Below are 22,918 nucleotides of genomic sequence, written 5' to 3'. Positions count from 1 at the left end.
CCTAAGGGCAGCTCGTGAACGCTCCTTCCTCGTGATTAGTCCGAGGCAGGAAAAGGAGGCGGGTAATTACGCAAATCGGCAGAAGAGCCTGCTTCCATTGGCCAATCCTGGAGTGAGGCGGAGCGTCAGCGTCTGCTGATTGGTTCAGGAGGTTGTGTGGGCGGGGATATAGGCCGGGGAGGTTTTTGTTGTGAGGGTCGGTTGTCAAGCAGCGACCAATCAGGGCAGGGAATGGAGGCTAGTGGGGGTCGCGCCTGGAGCAGACCCTTGGCCTCGGGAGCCGCTTCTGCAGGTAGAGTGGGCTGAGGGGCGGAGGGAAGGTGGACCCTGGGCTGTACCGAACCTGGTGGGACCGACGGGGCCTGCGGGGAGAAGGTTCTGGACGCGAGGAGGCTAGAGCCAGTGCTCCACCAGCCAGAGGGGCGGAAGGATCAGACGGTGCTGAGGGACCCTGCCCCAACCTTCGGACGTGTGAGCCGGCGTGGAGCTTGGCAGAGGAAAGCTAGGGAGGCCGGAAGCAGCGCTGGTGGTGCGGGAGGATGGTCCTGAGTAAGGGCGTGAGAAGTAGCGGAGTGAATGAATGGGGGGCGCCGATTGCAGCACGGAAAGGGGAAGGAAGGGGGTCTGGCGAAGCGAGGGCCAGCTAGGGGAACTCACATTGTGCATGAATGAGAGAACAGGCAGCAGGAAAAAAGGGAACGCAGCCCGTTTTGGCCAAGGGTTGAATGGCCATCCTGATGGAAGCTCCATGCGGTAGTCTTAGCGTTGAGGAGTCATTCCGACTCGCGGCCACACTGGAAGGCCTAATTCCCAGCTCTGTCCTTGGGAGTTACAGGGGGCAGGCATGGTCTCCTCACCTGAAACTGGGCTGGGGGAGTGGAGTTGGACCCTTAGGGTCTACTTGGTGATCCCCTCCCTAGAGGACTTTAGTGGCTCCCTCTGGGATGCCGCCCATGGGCTCCTAAGCATAGCTTCAGACGCCAATAGATCAGGTGGGAACAGCAATTCCCAGAAATCTCTCAGTAGTCCTCCCAGCCCCACTGTGGCTTCTAACCTCTGTGCAGCCTGCGCGCTGCCACTTTTCAGGGTCTTCCTCTCTGGAAAATCCGTCTTTATTCCTGTGCTCCAAGTCCTCTTGTCTGAAGTGTCCCTCTGCAGATTCTCAAATTCAGTGTGCACATCAACTTCAGGCTCTAGTTGGCTTTGGTGGGTCTGCATAAAGTGGCTGTGCTGATCCAGTGAGATGCAGATCTTACCAAGTGCTTGCTAACATGCCGTCCGTCTGTTTGTATTCCAGCCCAGTGTTGAGCTGAGATGGCCTGGTTGATGTACACAGGCTGCTCTCCTGCGGTGTGGATGATTTAAACCACTAGGCAGCCCTGGGCCAGGAGAGAAGGCATTCCCTCTGCCTGGATGTGTGGGAACTCCCTGCCAACTTGATTGGCCCATCTGGGGGGGATCCACCCCCACCCCACAAAGAAGGTACAGTCCATTTTGTGGGTGGGACCTCAGGTGCCAATCCCTGAAGCATGGCCACTCCTGTGGTCACCAAGACGGCCTGGAAATTGCGTGAGTACTTTACGATTTTCTTTATCACCCCATTATTTTGTTAGTTGCTCGTGGCTCGGCAGTGAAACCTTCATCTTTGTCTCCTGGGCACAGGGAGAGACTCCCAGGTCTTGTTGTAAGGTGGACCAAGGTGTCAGTCACATTGGGCAGGTGACTAATGTTTCTGAGGCTTTTCCTTACCTGTACAGTGAAGTTGTTGTGCCTACATTCTTTAGTTGCTGAGATTAAAGCAAGATCATGAACTTAATAAAGCACTTGGTGCAGGATTTCCATTGAGGCTGATGGACAGAGAGGGATGTGAAAGGCTGAAAAATGTTCTGGGCATTTGAGACATGCTGCGTGTCAGACTTGTCTTGGGCAGATGAAAGCATGTTAGGATAGGGGTGGGAGGTGTGCAGGAGCCTGAGAAAGGGACAAGGACACTAACAGGGCTCTTGAATGTAATGGAGCAGGAGCACCCCCCCACACACACACCCTCTGTTACTCTGAATGAGTGGTTCTAATTTGGTGCTTTGGCTTACGGGATTTGCTCCTCTCCATACATACTGTTGGAAAGTAGTACTGAGACATTTGAAAACACAGTACCTGCCAACATTGATGTCATCACATGTGTGTTTCCTAGAAGATGCTGCTGGATGCTTGTGAGCAAACGAGAATCTCAAAAGCCATGTAGTTCTAGGACACTCATTTTTCTCTTTTCTGAAAGTCTCTCTTTCTTTAACCTTTTAAAACTTATTAGAGAGAGAGAGAGAGAGAGAGAGAGAGCAAGCGTGCATGTGCGCAAGCGTGTGCGCGCACATGTGCCAGGGCCTCTAGCCACTGCAAATGAACTCCAGACACATGCGTCACAATGTGCATATAGTTTACATTGGTTCTGGGGAATTGAACCTGGGTCCATAGGCTTCGCAAGCCAGTGCCTTAACCACTAAGACATTTCTCTAGCTCTGAATGTCTCTTTTTGATCCCCAGCCCCCTAATCATATTTTAAGGACTCCTTCACATCGCTGTGAGCCCCTTCCCAGCTGTCACTGTTTGGCATAGGTTTGGTTTGTTCCACATGGTCCAGCTCTGCTGTGAGCTGTCCCTGAGCTGTTTGCAGGAGCTAGCATAAGGCTTCACCACTTTTAACCATGAGACACCAGGCTAAGCTCTTTGCTGGATCTCAGTTTCCTCATTTGTAAAGGGAGAGGTTGGGGCTATTTTCAAATTTTCCATATTCTAGAGTTCTGGGAGAACACTGTTGTGATTCCCCAAAGAGGTATACTTTGGACAGAGTGGCTTCATATACATTTGGATCCAGTTCTTCAACATCTGGTCCTGCATGTAGAGCCAGACACTGGGAAGCCAGAGGAGAACAAAATAAGCCATCACCACAGTGGAAACAGCCTGGGGAGAGCATCAGGCAGGAACCCAGTAGCCGCATCCATCTGTTTCCATTTCTGCTCTAATTCCAAGCTGGTGTGTGGGCTTTGACTCGGAATCAATAGGCAAGTGATAAGGGTAGAGGATGGGGCAGGGATGGCTGCCTAAGCAGCAAGTGCAAAGACCTAAGGCAGGAAACTTTGTATACTGAAGGGACTCACAGGAGGCCATGGTGTGTGGCACAGCAGCAGGGAGAACCTGATGTCATGTGAAGTTAGCGAGCTCTACTGAAGCACAAGTCCACAAGATCCCAGTGTGTGTAAGCTTTGGGTTTTATCTTGGTGTGGTCAAAGACTGCATCAAAGTATTTGAGTAGCAGGAGTTTGATCAGGTTTGTTGGGAACCTGTGACCGTTTTGTGTGCACAGCGATTTCCTTGGGTCTAGACTGAGGAGCCCCGATTTTCTTGGGTCTAGACTGAGAGCCCAAGGGCACATGGCCTTTGACTCTGTGAGGCTGTAGGATCTAGTGAGGATCCTGTATTGGCCATCTTGGGGTTGCTGAAGGCCATCTTTTTTTTAAATATTTTTTAAATTTTTTATTGATTTATTTGAGAGTGACAGACACAGAGAGAAAGACAGATAGAGGGAGAGAGAGAGAATGGGCGCGCCAGGGCTTCCAGCCTCTGCAAACGAACTCCAGACGCGTGCGCCCCCTTGTGCATCTGGCTAACGTGGGACCTGGGGAACCGAGCCTCCAACTGGGGTCCTTAGGCTTCACAGGCAAGCGCTTAACCGCTAAGCCATCTCTCCAGCCGGAAGGCCATCTTTTTATCTTCCTCCTAGGATGCAGACCTTTAGCGCCTCTGGGCATAAGGCGACTGACTGGTCCCCAGCTTTAGTTGGGATGTGGGATCACTGAGTCTGGGGCCTATGTTGAGAAGCATATCAGCTGCTGTCTCTGACCTGCTAGGAGACAGTCTGAAGAGTTTGTTCTGTTTCCATGATGTGGGCTGTTGCTGCTGATGTGTTTTATACCAAGCCGGAGGAGAGCCTCCTACCAGGATCATGTGGCCTCTTGCTGGTGCCTTTGCTGGGCCTTCCTATCCTCATGGGATCTAATCAGTCCCTGTTTAGAAGGAAGTCATCTCTTCTCACCCCCATGTGATTCCTCCAGCTCTAGGCCCTGCCCAGAGACCATCTGTTCCCCCTGGAACATGACAGCAGGAGCCTCAGTGCCCATAAGCTCAGTGCCAGCCCCAGAGAAGGCACCCTGGAAAGGTTCTGTTCCACATTAATGGTTGTCTCAGGTGGCAGTCCTGAGGACTGGTGAGATGGGACCTAGGCCAGCCCGATCCACTTTCCCTGGGGATGGTAAGAGCCAGGTCGATTGATAAAGGCCTCCAGTGGGTCCAGGGAGTGGCTGTAGGCAGGGGACTGAGTTCAAGGCTCACCAACAGATGCTCAAGGAGCAGTTGGACTGCCTTCATGCTGGGTTGGTAACAAGCTCCTGAACCGACAAGTATCTGTGGCCAGTGCTCTGGGAATCCATCTCCAGGCATCCGGAGGACAGAAGGCTCTGGTTGAGATGAGGACTAGAGAGGGACCTGGCTCCCTTGGAGCTGAGCAGTAGTGGTTTCCGGCTGGCTGATGTCTGGGCCTGTGAGGAACCTTTCATCCTAGGTGGGTTGGCTGCTGCCTCTGCAAGCTGTGGGAAGACCCCGCAAGAAGGAGTTTTCCAGGAGGTTGACTCTGGAGCTAGTGCCCTTGGTATCTGTGGCAGTCCCTTGGGCCTCCTGGGCCTCTTCCCTGGTCTCTTTGGGGTCTGTAGGCCACACAGGAGCCACTTAGGCAGGGTGGAGTAGTGCCTGAGGTACAGGAAGGAAGATCCCCTGTGGAACTGCTGCAACACCTTTCTCTGTCACCCAAATGAGTCTCTAGCTTCTGCAATTGGGGTTTTCCCATGCCTGTGTGGGACACCTGTCCTTCCTTTCTCCTCCTCCTTCCCAGGAGGCACTTCCAGAGCCAGAGACTGGCCTGGAGGCCTAGGCTGCCTCTTGGTTTCCTGCCTGTGTTTTGTTTTTTTGTAGCATTGATGAGGCGCTGTGAAATTCTAGTCTATGGCACTACCAACCGCAGCCCCTCCATCCAGGCCTGGGGCCCTCGGGCTGCCCACAAGCCTTATCTTCTCCTCTGTTTGGTCAGCCTCACTCTTCCTGACCATCTGCTCAGTCTGCTGTCCTCCTCATGAAGCCCACCCCATGCTGGCCCAGGGCCCTGAGCCCTTAGCCTGCCTATCAGTTGTTCAGGGTCTGTTCTCAGTGAGCCCTCCCCAACCCCAGGGGGCTGGCCCTGGGCTCATCCCATTCATCAGACAAGGGCACACTCTGAGAGGATGTGTGACTTGTCCACTGCCATGCAGCTATCAGAGCTCAGGCCAGCATTGGTGATCCTGAGTCAGGAGCAGAACCCCTGTGGAGCTCACCTGGGGATAGTTGTCTAGAGCCAACTTGAGTTGCTTTGAAAGTGTGTCCGGACAGACGGACATAGGTCTTGTGTACATCTGTGGCGCCTGAGAGCAGCTGAAAGGCACCTAAGTGGTGCGTGGGTCATTTTTTGTTGTTTTTTAAATTTATTTTTCATTTTTTGTTGTTTTAATGTTTGTTTTTGGCCTTGTGTCATAGAAAAATATCATGAACATCCATAGATAGTATTGCTCAAGACAAGTTAGATTAAAAAATAAGAGGCCAGGGCTCACGAGATGGCTCACTGGTTAAAGGAGCTAACTTGCAAAGCCTGTCGGCCCAGATTTGATTCCTCATCATCCACCTCAAGTCAGATGCACAGGGTGGTGTGTGTGTCTATGGAGTTCATCTGCAGCTGCAAGAGGCCCTCCCACGCCCATATTCATATCCCCCCAATAAATAAACTAAACTTAAAAAAAAGAAAGCCAGTTTTTAAGGTGTTCAGTCATCTCACAGTGTTTATGGAAGATTGGTCCCAAAATCTCTATGCACAGATACAGATCCCAATATGTTTGGGTCCTCTCTGCAAAATGATGAAATGACGCAGTATTTGTACAGGAGCTATAGTCACTGTCCTGGGTGCTTGAAATCATCTCTTAAGTTATGCGTCACACCTAATACAAGGTAAATACTTGTACTATTATTTAGGGAATACTAAAAGAAAAAAAAAAATCAGGTGAGCATGCTGGCCCATGCCTTTAACCCCAGGAGGCAGAAATAAGGAGGATTGCTATGAGTTTGAGGCCACCCTGGGCTAGAGTGAGACCCTACCTCAAAACAACAACAACAGCAACAAAATTATTAAAAAGAAAAAAGTCTACATTTTCAGACAAGTGCACATGTTTGGTTTTGTTGGCACTCATGATCTTCTTGCCTCATTCTTGTAAGCGCTGCATGCATCACCATGCTCAGCATTTTAGAAGCACTTTACCCCCACTATTTTTTTAAGTATTTATTTGAGAGAGAGAAAGGAGGGGGAGAGAGAGAATGAATGAGAATGGGTGTACCACTACATGTGATCTCCAGACACGTGCACCACTTTGTGCATCTGGCTTTCCATGGATACTGGGGAATTGAACCCAGGCTATCAAGCTTTGCGAGCAAGCACCTTTAACCACTGAGCCATCTCTCCAGTCTTCCCTCCCAATATTTTCTACTGGGAGTTGGCTGAACCTGTGCATATGGAAGCAGATTATGTAGTCAGTGTTACCATTTTTACCATTTGATGTGCAGAAAGAGGAAAAAATACAACTCAGGAGGTCCTAGAGCAGGACAGAATGCAGTTAAGACAGTCACTGTAGTAGGGCCCACATCCTGCCCTGTCACAGTTCCTGCAGCTCACGGGGTTTATCTGGCTTCAGGTTCAGAGCTGGTGGCTGAGCTGGGCCACCCTCCTGCAAATGGCCCTGTCAAAGTCCCCTGACTGCCTTCTCTCTTTCCTGTGCAGAAGAGATCGTCGCCCATGCCAGCAATGTGTCCTCACTGGTACTGGGCAAAGCATCTGGGCGGCTGCTGGCCACGGGTGGAGATGACTGCCGTGTCAACCTGTGGTCCATCAACAAGCCCAACTGCATCATGGTGAGCCTTGGAGTGGCGGGGGCCTGGGACGAGGTGGCGGGGAGGGTGGCTTTGCAGGCACTGTGGAGCACAAGGTACCGTGGTCCAGTACCCCATCAGTGATGCCCTCAGCTGTCTGCTCGGTAAGGCTCAGTATGGCTGGGATGGTGGGCAGCTCTCAGAAAAGGGGGATCATGTGGGTGTGGGACAGAGCCCCAGAGTCTGTGGAGCCAGGAGGCTTGTCCCCCCGCCTCCAGGCTGCCCACCTGTCAGCTGCATGGGGGCGGATATTTGGAGTTATTTTCCACCTCAGCTCATGGAAAGGTTTTGAGAGGACACAAGTGGAGCTAGGTAGGGAGGTGTTCAGGACTGGAGCATAAAGGAGGGAAAACACAACAGTAATGTCAGGCAGTTCTGTTGTCCAAAGGCCTCTGTTTGGTGTCTTGGTGTGAGCCTTCTTTGATGCTGAAGATACACACCCAAAATACATCTCCAGTACTCTCTTGCTCTTGTGTAACCCAGTGTTTTTAGAGTGACAGTGAGGATTTTCCTGTGTCAACAAATACTGTTTTACAGGACCATTTTTAATGGCTTCTTGGTATTCCATCACAGGGAGGAGCTGTAATTAGTTTAGCCACACCCTGTCTCAGCATGGGGAGGCCAATTCCTTTTTTTTTTTTTAGACTTTGCTAAGCCACTGTGGCAAGCATCCTTATCTGCCCAGAGTTTCGTGGAGATATGTGGTTCCTGTATCTAATCCAAGGCTGTGCTCTTTGGACAAGCTGTCAGAACAGGTTGTCAGATTGCCCTCAGGAAACCAGTTTCCATTCAGCACAGCATGGGAGCCCGGCCTTGCACCACATCCTTGCCTCCACAGGCAGTTACCATCCCTTTGAGTGTTGGCTAGAAGGAGAAAATGGCAGGAGGTGATATTTTGGGGGCTTTTGTGAGAGTGGGCAGAAGTGGGATCCTCCCAGATCATAGCCACTGTGCCAGGGCTCAGTGAGAGTGGATTGCCTTGTTTAACTTTATTTGTAGGGTTCACATGTGTCATTCCCCTGAAATGCCATAGCAATATACACAAGTTTAAGAAGAGTCAGAGGAGGCTTATAGCTCAGTGATGCAGTGCTTGCCTAGCATGCTTGAGACCCTGGGTTCCATCTCCAGCCCTACAAAGAGTGGGAGAGGGGAGAGGAGACTGTCAGAAGTAGAGCACGCTCTTGCCCACCACGTCACCCTGGCTAACCTGGGATCTGGCTCCAGGCACTAGGTGCAGCCCTCGGGACTCCCATCTGGTCTTACTTTGTCTCTTTCCCCCTGCTCACTCTGAAGACAGCTGCTTTTTATTTATTTTTATTTTGCTTTGGAGTATGTGTTACACTTGTATGGCTTATAAAGATACAGGGTCAGGGCTGGAGAGATGGCTTAGTGGTTAAGATGCTTGCTGGCAAAGTCAAAGGACCCAGGTTTGATTCCCCAGTACCCATACAAAGCTGGATACACAAAGTGGTGCACGTGTCTGGAGTTTGTTTGCAGTGGCTAGAGGCCCTGGCACACCCATTCATTCATAAGTAAATAAAATTTTTTTAAAAAGTAGAGGGCGAACACCAAAGTTTTCCTTCCTCCTATGACTTCCACAGCCTCCCTGGAGGTGACAACTCCGAATTCCTCTGTCCTAGAATTATTAAGTATACAGGTGAACAAATGTGTTTCTCTCTCCTGCTGTTTTACACAAGTATGCACCACCCTTCATTCTTTCTCACTTAAAAGTGTCACAGACACCAGCCTTTGTTGTGTTGGAAGGGTTCCCATGATGGTCGTTTGCATGGACTCCAGTCTCTTGGAGTAGATGACCATGGCTTTCTGCTTTTTCACATGTGTTTGTATGTGAACGGAAGATGACCTCCCCAAGGAATTAGGGAGCTTTCTTGTTCATTTTTCTGAGCCAGACTGGCCTAAGATGCTCCCCACTGGGAAGGTTGTCTTAGCAACACTGGTGGAATGGCCACTGTACTTTAGGGGAACCAGTACCAGATGAGGAGAGCAGATACCATGGACTTGGGTTCCAGTCTCCCCTCTAGAAAGTTGGAGATGCAAGCACCTCCCACCCTCAGAGTGGCTAAGACCCCACACAGTCCTTCCCAGCTCTGCCTGCTCCAGCAGACCTCTCGGCCCTTGTGAGCATGAAGCAAGTAGCCCCCAGGAAGCTAGGCACGGGGATGAGGGACGCGGCCGCTCTGGCTTAAGGGCCTGGCCAGGCAGAGCGGAGCAGCTTGGGCAGGGTCATTTGGACTCACCACTAAAGGGTCTCCTTGTCTTGGTCCCTGCTGCCCTCCGAGAGGCTCAGGACATTTCTGTAGGGGATGCCCATCTGGGGCACACCATGGAAGAGGGAGGTAGTTGGAGGATGCCCGGGGTTAGGTTTATTTTTGTCTGGCTTGGAGCTGATGGTCTTCCCACTCGGCCTCCCAAGTGCGACGACTACAGGTGGTTTGAAGGGTTACTTGACCATGACTGAATGGCCCCGTGCCCAGCTGTGCTTGCCTCTCTTAGCTGGGCAGCTGAGGCTGAGAAACACTCTACAGGGGGTCATGGGTGGGGTTCTGGGGAGCAGCCCATTTATAATATTTACCTACTTCCTGTGGAATCTTTGCCTGGGGACCCTGAATGTGGGGTAGCAGCTGAGGGGTGTCCCTGCAGTGCACTGGAGCTGTTGCCCTCTCTCTGTAGAGCCTGACTGGTCACACGTCCCCTGTGGAGAGTGTCCGCCTCAACACTCCGGAGGAGCTCATCGTGGCTGGCTCCCAGTCGGGCTCCATCCGTGTCTGGGACCTGGAAGCTGCCAAAAGTAAGCCGCCCTACTTGCCATCCCTAGTGTGTGCCTGGGCCCTGCTTCAGACTTGGGTGCCAGCAGGCCTGGCTACTCTGCTGTGGGAGCACTGACCACACAGTGGCAGCCACCTGGCTGCTCTGTTAGCCCAGCAACAGTGGGCACTGACATCCCAGGACTAAGCGGTGGCACTGAGGAGGCACCCAAGCAATATGAGTGACCAGTGGTGTAAATGGGGTGTGTGGAAGTATGCCTGTGCACAGTGTGACCTCATGTGCTAGGAGGGGCCATGCAGGGCACATGGACAAGAGGGTGGCCCTGTGGGGAGCCATTCAGAACTGGGGAGTTAGCCTGGTGTAGTGGTTCATGTCTTTAATCCCAGCACTTGGGAATCTGAGGTAGATTGCCATGAGTTTGAGGCCAGCTTGTCTACAGAGTTGAGTTCTAGACCTTGCCTCAAAAAGTAAAAAAAAGTCTGTGCTGCCTGGTCCCTCCTGAACTGCTGGTGAGTTCCACCTGGTCCAGTTGGGCTGAGTCTAGGGGAGAGCCCCCCCCCCCCCGCCCTTACTTTCCACATGGGCTCTTTACCTCCTCTAGCTCTCCACGTGGCAGGAGTTCTTTGAATTTTTTTTTTCTCTCTCTTCTTTCTGTGGTTTTCCCAGGACTTCCACGTGAGATCTCTAGCCATGTGGGTGCCTTTCCTTGCCTCTGTACTTCCCTCAATAAATATAATAAAGTAAAAAAACAACCTGGCATGGTGGCGCACACCTTGAATCCCAGCTTTTGGGAGGTAGAGGAAGGAGGATTGCCGTGAGTTCAAGGACAGCCTGAGACTACATAGTGAATTCCTGGACTAGAGTGAGACCAAAACCAAAATAAATAAATAAATAAATAAATAAATAAATAAATAAATAAATAAATAAAATAAATAAAATAAATAAAAACTGGGCAGCATGTGCCCCTTCATCTAGTTTCCATCCTGGTAGAAGTCACACGTGCTCTGAGAAGTCTAGTGCAGGTCACTGTAGCATGCAGCCCGACGAAGAGAGGACGCCTTTGCCCTGCTCCTTCCTGAGCTCTCAGCTCCCTGGCCTTCTGTCCCTTGCCTGTCATTGTGCTCATCCACTACTAAGAAAATAAAAACTGGCCTGGGATGGAATTGCCCACCTTTATCTCCCAACATCCTGGCGGCAAAGCAGAGAATTGCTCCTCATTCAAGGCCATGAAACACTGCCCTCTTGCTGTGGGAGGCAAGATTTGATTCTCAGCAGCCACTCCAGTTCCCTTCCTGTCCTCCTGGTGTCAGCAGCGTCTGTGTTGCAAGGACCCCTGAGTAAGACTCTGAATCGTTTCTTTTTGTAGCTTTGTCTCTGGAGTGAACAGTTACCTTTTCCCACCTGTGTTTTGATGCACCCGTCACTAGTTACCATTCGTTGCAAGCATTCTGCCAGAGAAGCCAGGTTATTCCATTTTCCCTCATGCTGCTTCCATAATCCAGCTGTCTCTTCCCATGTTTCATCATATGCCATGCTGGTGAGTTGGAAGATCTGAGTACAGCCTATCTTCTCGCTGCTTCTGGAGCCCTCTGCCAGGCAGGAGGCTACAAGACCACACCTAGCCTGTGTGCCTGGCTGGCCCTTAAAGGCCCTCCTGCCGCAGGCTCTGCAGCTGGTTCAGGGCAGCACCCCTTAGCTATGCTCACCTGACAGTGAACTGCACTTGGGAATACTGGTGTTTTTTGTTAGTGGGGCTCAGTAAACATGGCACCCCCGGGCCTGTGGAGCGATACTGGCGTACCTGCCGAAGTGCTGAAGAACAGCAGAGTCTTGATGAAAACTGGGCTGTAGGTCTGTGTCTGAGTGTAAGGCAGTCTGTGCTTGGCCATTGCTGGACACTGGGGAGCACGAAGACAGTGGCCTCTGATTGAGAAGGCAGTCCGCTCTTGGAGAGAGTCTGCCTCGGACTGAGTCCCAGTGACACTCCCAGCCTGTGCGAGCAAGGAGCCAGAGGCGAAGCCTGTGGCTGTCCCTATCCCGGGCTTCCTTGCCTCATCAGGGAGATGAGAGTGACTCCTTGAGGTGGTAAGGTGGAAACGGGTGATGAAACCAGGCTGGTAGGAGACCTGCGACATGACAAATAGGCATGCTGAGGCCAGTGAGTGCACTGGGCTTGGTGATGGATGGGAGGCTGCAGAGGCAGAACCTGAGACTTGACGCCTGCTGTCAGGCCTTTGTCCCATGCTCTCTGCTTTTCATCAGATGATCGAGTTGGTTCTCAAAGCTTGCTCTCAACAGGGAGAGCTAGGGCCTCAGGAACAACTCCACACCACTCTCCAGAATGAGTGGCAGCAGTGAGGTGGTATGTGAGCCCCAGGGGCACAGGGGCTTCTGGTAGAACCACATCAGTACAGAAGGTTCTGGCAGAAGCCACAAAGCAACTCCACTGAAAGGGCTTAAGGGTCCTACATGGATAGAGCTTGAACCCTTGGAGCCTCTGACCAAGGCCAGTATGTCCTGGGAAGGACGAATAGGGCCAAAGTCAGGTCTGAAGATTGCAGTCCTTCCTGCCAGTCAGTTTTCCATACTGCACCCTGAGGGCGAGAGTGTTCAGCCCAACCGATCCTGCAGGAGAGTGGCCTGTGCCTTGAGTAGGTAGCTCACTCTGGGTGGGCCTCACCACAGTTTCTTAGGCAGGGCAGGATCTCTTGTGGCACGCAAAGGGAGAGTTGGGCAAGTGGACTGGGCAGCATGTGCCCTGCTGGGCCCAGAAGCACGGGACAGCTGGAGAGTGAGAAGAACTGGTGCCCCTGCATGTGATGCGGTTGACTTAAAAGGCATGCGCCTTGGCTGACTTCTCAGGCATGGGAAGGAGGTGCCATCCAACCTCTGGTGCCCAACAGAGAGAGGGCTAGTTGCCTAGGGCATTGAGATTTATGGATCATGGGCCTGGGCCTCTGGTGAAAACAACAGCTCCCTTTAGGCTGCTCTGGCCTGTCCTGGTCTGGTCTGGGCCAGCAGCTGTGGCTCCAGCTCCCTCCAGACACCCAGGTGGAGCCCAAGGCTCCACTGGGTCTGACTTCTGGCCCAACCCCTGCTATGCAGCCTCAGGCAGACCGATTCATGCTTAGCTACTACCCACTACCCAGCATGTTAGAGGGGCTCGGACCTAATAATGCTCAGAACCAGCCTGCTGGACATCAGCCTGATGGTCATGCAGTGGACAAGAGAGATGATTAGATGGCCATAGCCATGGATGGTATATCCTCACTCAGGCCACAAGAGGGAGAAGCAGAACACATGCTCCAAGGCCTGAGGAGTGAAGGTCCCCACATGGGCGCTAGATCCAAGGAGATGTGGCAGACCTTCTGCAGGAAGAAACTAGCAAGGAAGTCATTGCAAATGGCAATTATTGAGTGTTTGGCAGGTGACAAGCCTACTCAAGCACTTGTAGTTGTTTTTTTAGTACGAACTGGAAACGGACATGAGGTCAGAGAAGACAAGTGATTGCCTGGGGTCACACAGCAGTTGGGCAGCGTCAGTGCTCCTGTGAGTTTTGTCTGACTCCCAAGCCTGTGAGCTGACAGGATGGGTGAAGAGCCATATCTGTGCTGGCATTGCTATGCTTCTCTCCTTAACCTCACAGGCTTGAACACCTCCTTCAACAGAGAGCTCGAGACCTTACAGCATAGCCAGTTACAACTAGGCTCAAACCCAAGGATGGCTAGACTCCCACACTCTTTGGCTCATGGGCTAAGGGGCCAGCCGGGGGTGATCAGTCTGCCCTTGGCTGCGTTTTTCTATGTCTTCATAGCTCCATTTGCTCTCACAGTCATCCTAGGATCCTCTGGAGAGACACCACTGCATTGGGCAGTGTGAGTCCCCAGGTGCGCCTTCCCCTGGCCTGTCACGTCCTTCCACCTGACTGTGTCCCTTATCCTCCTGGACACTTCAGCCAGGCAGTTTCCCCTGCGGCAGCCTCTCCTTGGCTGTGTCCTGGGGTCATTTGCCTTGCATAGCAGCCACTTGGCCTGTGTCCAGCACAGTGGTGACTGCTGTTGTAGACAGCTGCAGTTGCTGGGATGGACATCCAAACCAGACCCAGTTGATGGGAGGAAGGGTTGATTTCAACCTTACAGATCCAGGGGAAGGCCCTTCAGTGGTGGAAGAAGCTGCTTCCATGATCCAAGCAGAGAGAAACCAACACCAGCCAGCAAACACCAAAACACACCCAGCACAAATGGGCAGCAAGCGGCAGGCCCCACCAGAGCTCAGACTGCTCTTTTACACCTTTGGGCTGTGGTTCGGATTTGCCCCCAGTGAACCTCCTTCATCTAGGTGGCTGGGGATCCAATTTTCAAGCTTTCATAAAACAACATATGTAGTCTATGGGGGTCATATACTGAAATTACCACAACTGCCTTGTTGTCTCAGGGACAAGCTATAGGGAATGCCATGCATTTTTCAGGGACTTGAGTAATAACAGATGGCTGTAGAACTCTTAGAGTGGTGGGACTCTGGTTATCTCCTCTTTCAAATTGGTGTCCTACTTTTGTGGACCTAGCTGCCTTCCTGTGCCGGCCGGCTCACTTTCACACCATCACCTCTGCTTTCTTTTGCCTTGTTAGTTCTTCGCACACTCATGGGGCACAAGGCCAACATCTGCAGTCTGGATTTCCATCCCTACGGCGAGTTCGTGGCCTCGGGTTCCCAGGATACGAACATCAAGGTAAGACGCCATTCTCATTCTGTGTCCCCCAATCTCACACTGGCTTCTGCATGGGATGAGGGTGTTCTTTCCTCCACGGCAGCATCCCCACCCTCTTCTGGATGGGGACATGTGATCTCTGGCCAGACATGAGCTCAGAATGCCCAGCCCAGGCGAGCGTGTCAGCCTCTACCTTGTGGCTCTCGTGACCTGGAAGTACACAAGCCTCCTCTGCTCATGGCTGCACAGTGCCCTCGGGCCCAGCCCCCTGGGCTGTCATAGTCTCTCCTGACACTGGCCCTCTGCTTCTTTCACCACAGCTCTGGGACATCAGAAGAAAAGGCTGTGTCTTCCGGTACAGGGTAAGGACATCCCCTCTGTCAGCTCCTCATGATTACCATGCAGCGCCAAGAGCAGCGTGGACCCGCTGTGCGGTGGGGCTGGGTGCTGCTCTCCCTCACGGGTGAACCCTCAGAAGAGGCTCTGGAGCAGTGTGGTACTACTGTTATCATTGTTGCACGTGGACTCCTGGCTTCCCATTGGTTCCCAGAGCCACGTTCATCCAACTGCTCCACTTCTGCTTTGCAAGCTGGCGTCCTTGAGTGATGGGCTTCCTGGTCTAGCATGTGGCAGCACTGTCGTTAGCAAAGAATCAGGTTTTTAGAGCCTCTAACATCAAAGAGGGCACTTGGTTCTCCAAAAAGAGGACATCCAGTACTGTTTTTCAAAGAGTAAGTCTGCACAGTCTAGATTTATGGGAGTCCTCCAGGCCTGGGTGTCCATGGCCACACATGGAGAAGTGTCTCTGCTGTCTTCCGGTGGTGGCCATCTGTTCCCCTCTGTGGCTGTTGGCCAGAAGGGCACTGTGTTGGGACAGGCTGAGACACTGCTGGGCCCTCTGGTGAACTTGGTGCTCTCCTCAGGGTCATAGTCAGGCTGTGCGCTGTCTCCGGTTCAGCCCTGATGGGAAATGGTTAGCATCAGCCGCAGATGACCACACAGTAAAGGTAACTCGTGACCTGGGCATGGGAGCTGGCCCGGGCTTAGTCCTCCCCTCCTTGCTAACTGGGCTCACATACACCAAGCCTGTCCAGAGTGTTGTGGGAAGTCAGGCCGGATGAAAGGCAGAGCTAGCAGCTGGGTGCACAGCCTGGCCCTGACCGCCTCTTGCCCTGCCCCCAGCTCTGGGATCTGACTGCTGGCAAGATGATGTCCGAGTTCCCAGGTCACACAGGGCCTGTCAACGTGGTGGAGTTTCACCCCAATGAATACCTCTTAGCTTCTGGCAGCTCTGACAGGTGAGGAGGAAGGCACAGCAGACTGCTCTTCTCCACTGTCTTCTGTCCCCTCCTGGGCTTCCACACACCTCAGGAGCCTGCATTCAAGCTAGGATCAATCCGTGGTCCCATCCCTCCCTGCCTCCAGTTCCTGGCCCCAGTTTCCAGGGTCATCAGGATCCGCAAGCACCTGGTGGAGCACAGTGTAGGGAGACCCCTAGGGTCGGGGTGGACCTTGAAGAGGCTACAGCCCACATAGAGGCTAGCATGAGGACTGGTTTCCTAGCACGTGGCCTCCTTTGCAGAACCATCCGGTTTTGGGATCTGGAGAAGTTCCAGGTAGTGAGCTGCATTGAAGGGGAGCCGGGCCCTGTCAGGTGCGCATGGGCCCCCACCCTGGGCTGGGCAGTGGGATGTGGGTATGTGTGGCCTTTCAGGTCTTCACTTCTGCTTCTGTACTGTCCTGGGCTTGCCCACTTCCTTGGGATGAGGTCCTAGCTGGATGTTCAGGACTAAGAGCCAGTTCTCACCTGGCCCAGGAGCGTCCTCTTCAACCCTGATGGCTGCTGCCTGTATAGTGGCTGCCAGGACTCACTGCGTGTCTACGGCTGGGAGCCTGAGCGCTGCTTTGATGTGGTCCTTGTCAACTGGGGCAAGGTGGCTGACTTAGCCATCTGCAACGACCAGCTGGTGAGAGCCAAGTCCCCCACCACCCACTCTGCCTCAGGTCCTCTCCTGTTAGACCTGCTAGGGTCTCGCCCCTGGTCTGCAGCTTTGTCCCTTCCTGCAGATAGGTGTGGCTTTCTCCCAGAGCAACGTCTCCTCTTATGTGGTGGACCTCACGAGGGTCACCAGGACAGGCACAGTGGCCCATGACCCTGTTCAGGATAGCCGGCCCCTAACACAGCAGCTGCCCACCCCAGGAGCTCCTCTGCGGCGTATCTATGAGCGACCCAGTACAACCTGCAGCAAGCCTCAGAGGTGGGTGCTCAAGGCCCTGGAATGCGGGGGTGCCAAGGGAAGGACTGCAGGTTTCCATCCCAGTCCCAGGAGTAGGCCTCACTGGGGACCTGACCTGCTTGGTCCGGCACCCCAGAGTCAAGCACAACTCGGAGAGTGAGCGGCGCAGCCCCAGCAGTGAGGATGACAGGGATGAGCGGGAGTCCCGGGCTGAGATCCAGAATGCAGAGGACTACAATGAGATCTTCCAGCCCAAGAACAGCATCAGTAAGGAGCTCTGCCCAGTCTGGTGCCCAGGCTGTGGTTGGGTCCCATGGCCTCACCCTAGCCTCATGCCCTCCCCTTGTCTTCTGGGCCTCCATAGGCTAGGTTTACGTGGGCTGAGGATGGGAATCCAGGTGCTTCCGGCAGAGGTCCCACGGTCCCTGCCCCACCTGCTTGCCCACATATGTGGACTCACAGGGCCAGGCACCTAGGTACATGAGCCCAGGAACCTCCTCCAGCCACACATCCTGATGGCCTGGGCCTGAAGGGCTTACAGGAACCCAAGTTTTAGTCCCCTTTCCTTGGCAGGTCGGACACCACCGCGGAGAAGCGAGCCTTTCCCAGCACCCCCAGAGGATGGTGAGTTGTGAAGCATCTGGCCTCTCAGAATAATGGCTCCCACAAGCCTTCCCCCTCCTGGCCTGATCCCTAGCACACTGGATCTGGTCTCTCTACCTGCCTAAAAGGGCCAAGTATGTGCCAGGCCCCAAGCAAGATCCTGGAAACAGTGTGACCAAGACAGGCAAATGCTCACTTTGAGCCTGTGACTAAAATGAATGTAGAGAAAGCAGGGGCAAGTGGGCCTGCCAGTGGAATGTGTGCTTCTGAGGAAGGAGGTCTTTGAGGTCACTGAGATGGGGGCAGCACTCTTGAGGAAGCCTGAGGGCCATGAAGAGAGGGAGTGAGGAGCTTGGGGCCAGACAGACCAAAATAGCATCAGGGCCAGGCCTGGGACAGAGATAGCCCAGCTGGAGGCCATGCGTAGAGTGCCCTGGTTGGACTTAAGAAGGGAGCAACCCCGTTTGCTGTGGGATGAAGAAGGGCCAAGGGTAGGCCTTACGTCCTCTTGCACCGGGCTTCCTCAGTGACCCACTGTCGCCTTTTTCCCTTCTTGAGACTGGGTGTCCTAAGAAACTCTCCCTCTTCACCTCATGTTCACCTGTCACCCTACACACCGTTGTCCCTTCACTCCACACACTCCATTCCTAAGTGCAAGTCTTCCCTGATGCTCCAGGGTCTTGTCCACATGCACTCAAGGACAGAGCTGCCTGGGCTCTGCAGGACCCCACCTGCTCAGTCTCTTTATTTACTTCAGCTCCCTAGCTGCCTGCTGGTTCTTGCTCCATTCCAAGTGCAGATGCTGAGCCCCACCCTGTCTTCTTCCCAGTAGGCCCTTCTCCTGGGCTAACAAGCTTTTCCTTCTGCCCCAGACACAGCCCTAACAAAGGAGGCCTCAAAGCCCAACTCAGCCATGGATATGCAGTTCCCCGTGCCAAACGTACGTCCAAGCAGTGAGGGCACTGAGTAGGACTCAGCACCTGAACTGGGCCTGGGACTTTGGGCAGAGGGAGGTCTCAGGCTGGCACCATCTTAGCTTTCAACCCCTGCAGCTCGAGGTTCCAGCCCAGCCCCCAATCGTGACTTCCATTCCTGCACCCAAGGGGGAGCCTGCCATCATTCCTGCCACTAGGAACGAGCCTATTGGGCTGAAGGCCTCGGACTTCCTGCCTGTGCGTGGGACATGCCCAAGGGGTGGGCTGAGTGGCTGAGGGACTGGAATGGCCCTGTGCTGCCTGCTGCAGTGCCAGCATCTGGGCGCTGTTCCCCTAGGCTGTGAAGATTGCCCAGCAGGCGGAGCTGGTGGATGAGGATGCCATGTCACAAATTCGCAAAGGCCATGACACCATGTGCGTGGTGCTCACCAGCCGCCACAAGAACCTGGACACTGTGCGTGCTGTGTGGACCACAGGCGACATCAAGGTGCGGGCCAACCCTTCTCCTGCTGCCTGGGCTTAGGGCTGAACGGAGGCCACACGGTGGGGGCCTGGCAGCCTGTGGCACATGCACCACCACTTCCATGTTGTTGCTGCAAACTTCCATTCACTGAGCACCTTCTTCTGGATCGGGCCTGGCCTGCCTGGTCATAGGTGCAGAGTCGATACCATCCCCACCCCACCCACTCCCACCTCTCACGGAGCTCTGTTTACAGACGTCAGTGGACTCTGCCGTGGCCATCAATGACCTGTCAGTGGTGGTGGACCTCCTAAACATTGTCAACCAGAAAGCGTGAGTGGCCTCAAAGGGAGGGCAAGAACGAGGTGGGCAGGGCCAGCTTGACCACACGTGCTATGTTTCTCCCCAGCTCACTGTGGAAGCTGGACCTGTGCACCACTGTGCTGCCACAGATCGAGAAGCTTCTGCAGAGCAAGTATGAGAGGTAGGGGTCTCCGATGGCCTGCTGTGGGGGAAGCCCAGGATACTCCCTCGTCCAGGGGTTGCCTGAGGTGGCTGAGAACCATTGCCGCCCCTCCATACTGCACACCCGAGAGCATGGAGATAGGTGTGCGTGTGAGCGCTCTCGGTGCCCAGTGGAGAGGGCCACACCACCTTCCCCTGCCCTCTGGCTCTGGCCCATTTGTCCTGTCCATCCACCCTTCAGCTACGTGCAGACAGGATGCACCTCCTTGAAGTTGATCTTGCAGCGGTTCCTGCCCCTCATCACTGACATCCTGGCTGCCCCACCCTCTGTGGGTGTGGACATCAGCCGAGAGGAGAGGTAAGGGCTAGGCTGGGCCAACGAGGTGTGTGCTGGGGCTGGTACTTGCGGTGGCAGTACCCGAACAGCTATGGGGAGCAGTGGGCAGTGTGCTCAGGCATGGGATGAACATAGCCAGAACCTGGCATGTCCTGGGCTTCAGTACTCTGGGAGGAGGGCTGAAGTGGTTGAGACGGCAGAGGACCCAGGCCTGATGAGGTCTGTAGCCAGGCCAGGTGGCCTCCATCCTCAGCTGCTGCCCGGGGCCCACAGGCTGCACAAGTGCCGGCTCTGCTACAAGCAGCTCAAGAATATCAACGGCCTCGTCAAGAGCAAGTCGGGCTTGAGCGGCCGCCACGGCAGTGCCTTCCGTGAGCTGCACCTACTCATGGCCAGTTTGGATTGAGGAACCCATGGGTGGGGCACCAGCAGCCTCGGGACCTGGCCTTGGCCCACATTCTCGTTTCCCGTGTGCCCACTGGCCAACGTCTCAGCCTGGCCTCTGCTGCTGCCTCGATGGTCCTGGAAGCAGCAGTGCAGGCCCACTGGCCACTTCCACAGCCGCGGACTCACCAGTTCCTCTCCAGCGGTGGCTGCCTGGCTTTTGCTTCTCAGGGCAGCAACTCAAGCCTTGGGGCTGCTACTGTAATTTATCAGGCGAATTTATTAAATTTATAACTTCCTGGCTTTCTTGTGAGAGGGCCTTCCTCTGCTCTGCTTCTCCAGTTTTCCTAGGCCTACTGTAGCCTGCAGACCTCTTTGGAAGTGAGACCACCTTGCTTTAGGCCCAGTGCTGCTATAGGCTGTAGCCAGCAGGTGGTAGAGTGTCGGGCATGCAGCAAATGGCCTGGTGACAAAGGGAGGCCATCGCTTTCTTGGCCACACAACATTGCACGGCAGGGCCTCTGGACCTCAGACCTCACCACCACTAGGCTGGCTCAGAACCCAGCACCCTCTCCCTGGTCCCAGGATGCTTTGACAGGCCAGAGTGGCTGTGACACCTCTGAAGGCGCCTAGTGGCTCTCACTGCACACGGAGCCCCCATGCTGGCCGGGCAGAGCCAGCCCCTGGCCTGGTGTCACCTGGGGGAAAGTGCTTGCAGCTCCTGCTTGGGCTCCCCAGCTGCTCCTGTCAGGTGCAGATGGTCACCGATGAGGGCTGGTGTGGAACTGTCCAAGTGGCCTGGGTTTCAAAGGCCTCAGGAGGAAAGGCCAGCCTAGAGAGCAGGCAGCAGAAGCAGGCAGTGGTTAAAAGCCTGCTGTGGCTTTGGCGAACCTGACAGGTCTTTGAAGCCTCAGTTGCCCACCTACAACAAGGAGATGAAGTGACTGTGATTTGGGACAGCTAGTGCAGGCACACGTGTGCCTCATAAGAGGAACTGTGACCAAAGTAATAGAAAAGGCATTGGGGAGGGGCAGTGAGGACTTCTGGCCCCAGTGACTCAAGGGCATCTTCCTGGGCATCTATGGTTAACCTACCAGCCATAGCAACAGGCTTACCAGTGTGCCATGCCCCACCATCTGTTCATATAGGCTCCTCGGATCAACACTTTCAGACAAAATTGTGTAAAAAGACTTTATTTTAATAAGTAAAAATGGCTAAGCTTCCAAAAGTTCTTAAATAGGATTTCAGAGGGAGGAACATACTGAGAGGCCAGTGGGCAGGGAGAGTGCCTGGTGCCAGGCAGATGAGGGGCCCAGCCCCCACCCACTAGCCTCTGCCAGCCATAAATATAGCCCAGGCCCTGGCAGGGCATGGGGTCCTATGTACACCTAGGAACACTATGTACATATCCAGCTGTGGGATACCCTCCTCAGAGGGTCTTGGGGGCAGAGCAACCCCTGCCAGCCCTGCAACACCAGAGGTGGCTCCCTGGCCCTCCCACTAGGAAGGGCCACTAGACCTTCCAGACTGGAAGAGTGGGCCCAGAGGAAGAGGACTCCCCCCCACCCCTGCCACAAGGGCTGGCTCCCATGGCCCCTGGGCCCACCAGGCACAACGCCTTCCCTGCCCCTCCAGCCCATGCTGTGGGTGCCCAGAGCCACACGGAGACATGCTTCCTTCCCAACATGTTTCTCATCTCAGGAGGCAGGGCAGGAGAGCCTCCATGCTGGCTTCCATCTCCTGTGATCCTGGTGGGCGTGGCAGCAAGAACAAACAGCCAGGCCTTGGGGCCAGCTCCAGGCCCAGCATGTGGCAGGTCCTCACACAGGCACCGGCCTCAACTTCCCTGCAGAAGGGGAAGCAAGCTGTCAGTCTCCTGTCGCGGTGGGCATTCCTACGACAGGTGCGAGGGCAGGAGGCCAGCAGAAGCACACAGACAACAGGCAGCAGAGGGCACCAGCCCTATGCATCTGAGCCCCAGCATAGCCCTGCAACCCACAGCGGGCAGCAGGCAGGCAGCTCCGGGCCAACTGGCCCACACTCACCTGCGGACCACAGCCCCAGCTGTCACGCTGAAATCAAAGTAACACGTCTCACTGGGGGCTTGTCCCCAGCTGGGGCCCAACTGTTACCACCCCTTTGGACCTAGTGACTGGCCTGGCCTCTAAATGGAGGTGGGAGGAGTCCTAGATCATAGCCCTGTGCTGGCGCCCTCTTCTGGGGTGGCTGAGACCCAGGATAAGGAGAATAGGCCTGCCTGCCTTGTGCGGGTACTGCACCGAGACCAGGGAACCCAGCTTGTAGATCCCAAGCCTTGGCCTTGAGTCAGCAGCACCCACTAGAAGTACCCAGGTCCCAGTTCTTAATACCACCCTCTCCAGAGGCTTCGAGTTCCTACAGAGAGAACAATGCTTGCCCTGCCTCCTTCCTGAGGAGAGGTGGGGGAGGGACACAGGTTCTGAAGCTTCCCAAGCGTGTGTTTGTGGTGCTGGGATGAAACCCAGGGCCTCATGCATGCCAGGCAAATGCATTGCCACTACCACTGAGCTACAGCCTCCCATTTTGACTTGTGTTTTGAGACTGTGTTGCCCAGGGTGATCTCACACTTAACATTCCTCCTGCCTCAACTTCCCAAGCAGCTGAGATTACAGGTGTGGGCCACTACCCCTGGCTCATCAGCTGTTTTAAAAAGGGAATTGAAAATGCCCATCCGGAACAGGGCAACCTGAGGCTTTGACTATTGCATGGGGATGGCTCACCTGCCCTCCCTCCAAGCCCATTTCCCACAGGCTCACCTGAGGGCTGCAGCTTCCTCCGGATGGAGCCAGGGCGGCTACTGGTTCCAGAGCCAGGGGCTGAATGGGCTCTTGCTGCTGGCTGTGGCATCTGGCAAGTGGGCTCCCACTGTGAGCAGGGAGGGCAGGTGGGCTGGGGGCCAAGGCTGCCAGTGTT

General features: G+C 54.3%; 2 protein-coding genes across 9 annotated transcripts in view; one reads left to right on the top strand and one right to left on the bottom strand.

Annotated features, from left to right (window-relative positions):
• The first annotated feature begins 163 nt into the window (after positions 1-163).
• On the top strand, positions 164-20,269 carry Katnb1 (katanin regulatory subunit B1). 3 transcript variants are annotated; one of them, XM_004663510.2, is made up of 20 exons: positions 164-292; positions 1,298-1,569; positions 6,902-7,032; positions 9,742-9,859; positions 14,466-14,566; positions 14,866-14,907; positions 15,469-15,552; positions 15,728-15,843; positions 16,128-16,199; positions 16,362-16,512; positions 16,613-16,803; positions 16,919-17,049; positions 17,356-17,406; positions 18,258-18,325; positions 18,438-18,557; positions 18,658-18,807; positions 19,037-19,113; positions 19,190-19,264; positions 19,487-19,603; positions 19,856-20,269. In XM_004663510.2, the coding sequence occupies exons 2-20, from the start codon at positions 1,530-1,532 to the stop codon at positions 19,986-19,988; spliced, it is 1,968 nt and encodes a 655-aa protein (XP_004663567.1). In that variant the 5' UTR covers positions 164-292; positions 1,298-1,529; the 3' UTR covers positions 19,989-20,269. The 3 variants fall into 3 exon arrangements, with proteins under 3 accessions (XP_004663567.1, XP_044997782.1, XP_044997783.1); XM_045141847.1 differs by lacking the exon at positions 164-292 and adding an exon at positions 315-471; XM_045141848.1 differs by lacking the exon at positions 164-292 and adding an exon at positions 530-549.
• Positions 20,270-21,143: 874 nt separating this feature from the next.
• The window catches only part of Kifc3 (kinesin family member C3), a 114,195-nt gene continuing 112,420 nt past the window's right edge, over positions 21,144-22,918 (bottom strand). For 5 of the 6 annotated variants that reach the window (XM_045154564.1, XM_045154547.1, XM_004663509.2 and 2 more), the window contains 2 exons: positions 22,762-22,870; positions 21,144-21,812 (listed from right to left, as the gene is read on the bottom strand). In XM_045154564.1, the coding sequence (XP_045010499.1) occupies positions 21,787-21,812; positions 22,762-22,870 (135 nt within the window). In that variant the 3' untranslated portion in view covers positions 21,144-21,786. Of the gene's footprint in view, positions 21,813-22,011; positions 22,039-22,761; positions 22,871-22,918 lie in introns of all 6 variants that reach the window. The other variant, XM_045154554.1, reaches the window with a different exon arrangement.

Source organism: Jaculus jaculus, chromosome 1 (assembly GCF_020740685.1).
Source record: "Jaculus jaculus isolate mJacJac1 chromosome 1, mJacJac1.mat.Y.cur, whole genome shotgun sequence".
NCBI classification, from domain to species: domain Eukaryota; kingdom Metazoa; phylum Chordata; class Mammalia; order Rodentia; family Dipodidae; genus Jaculus; species Jaculus jaculus.
Note: the sequence above shows the minus strand (reverse complement) of the source record. Positions and strands in the feature narration are given on the sequence as shown.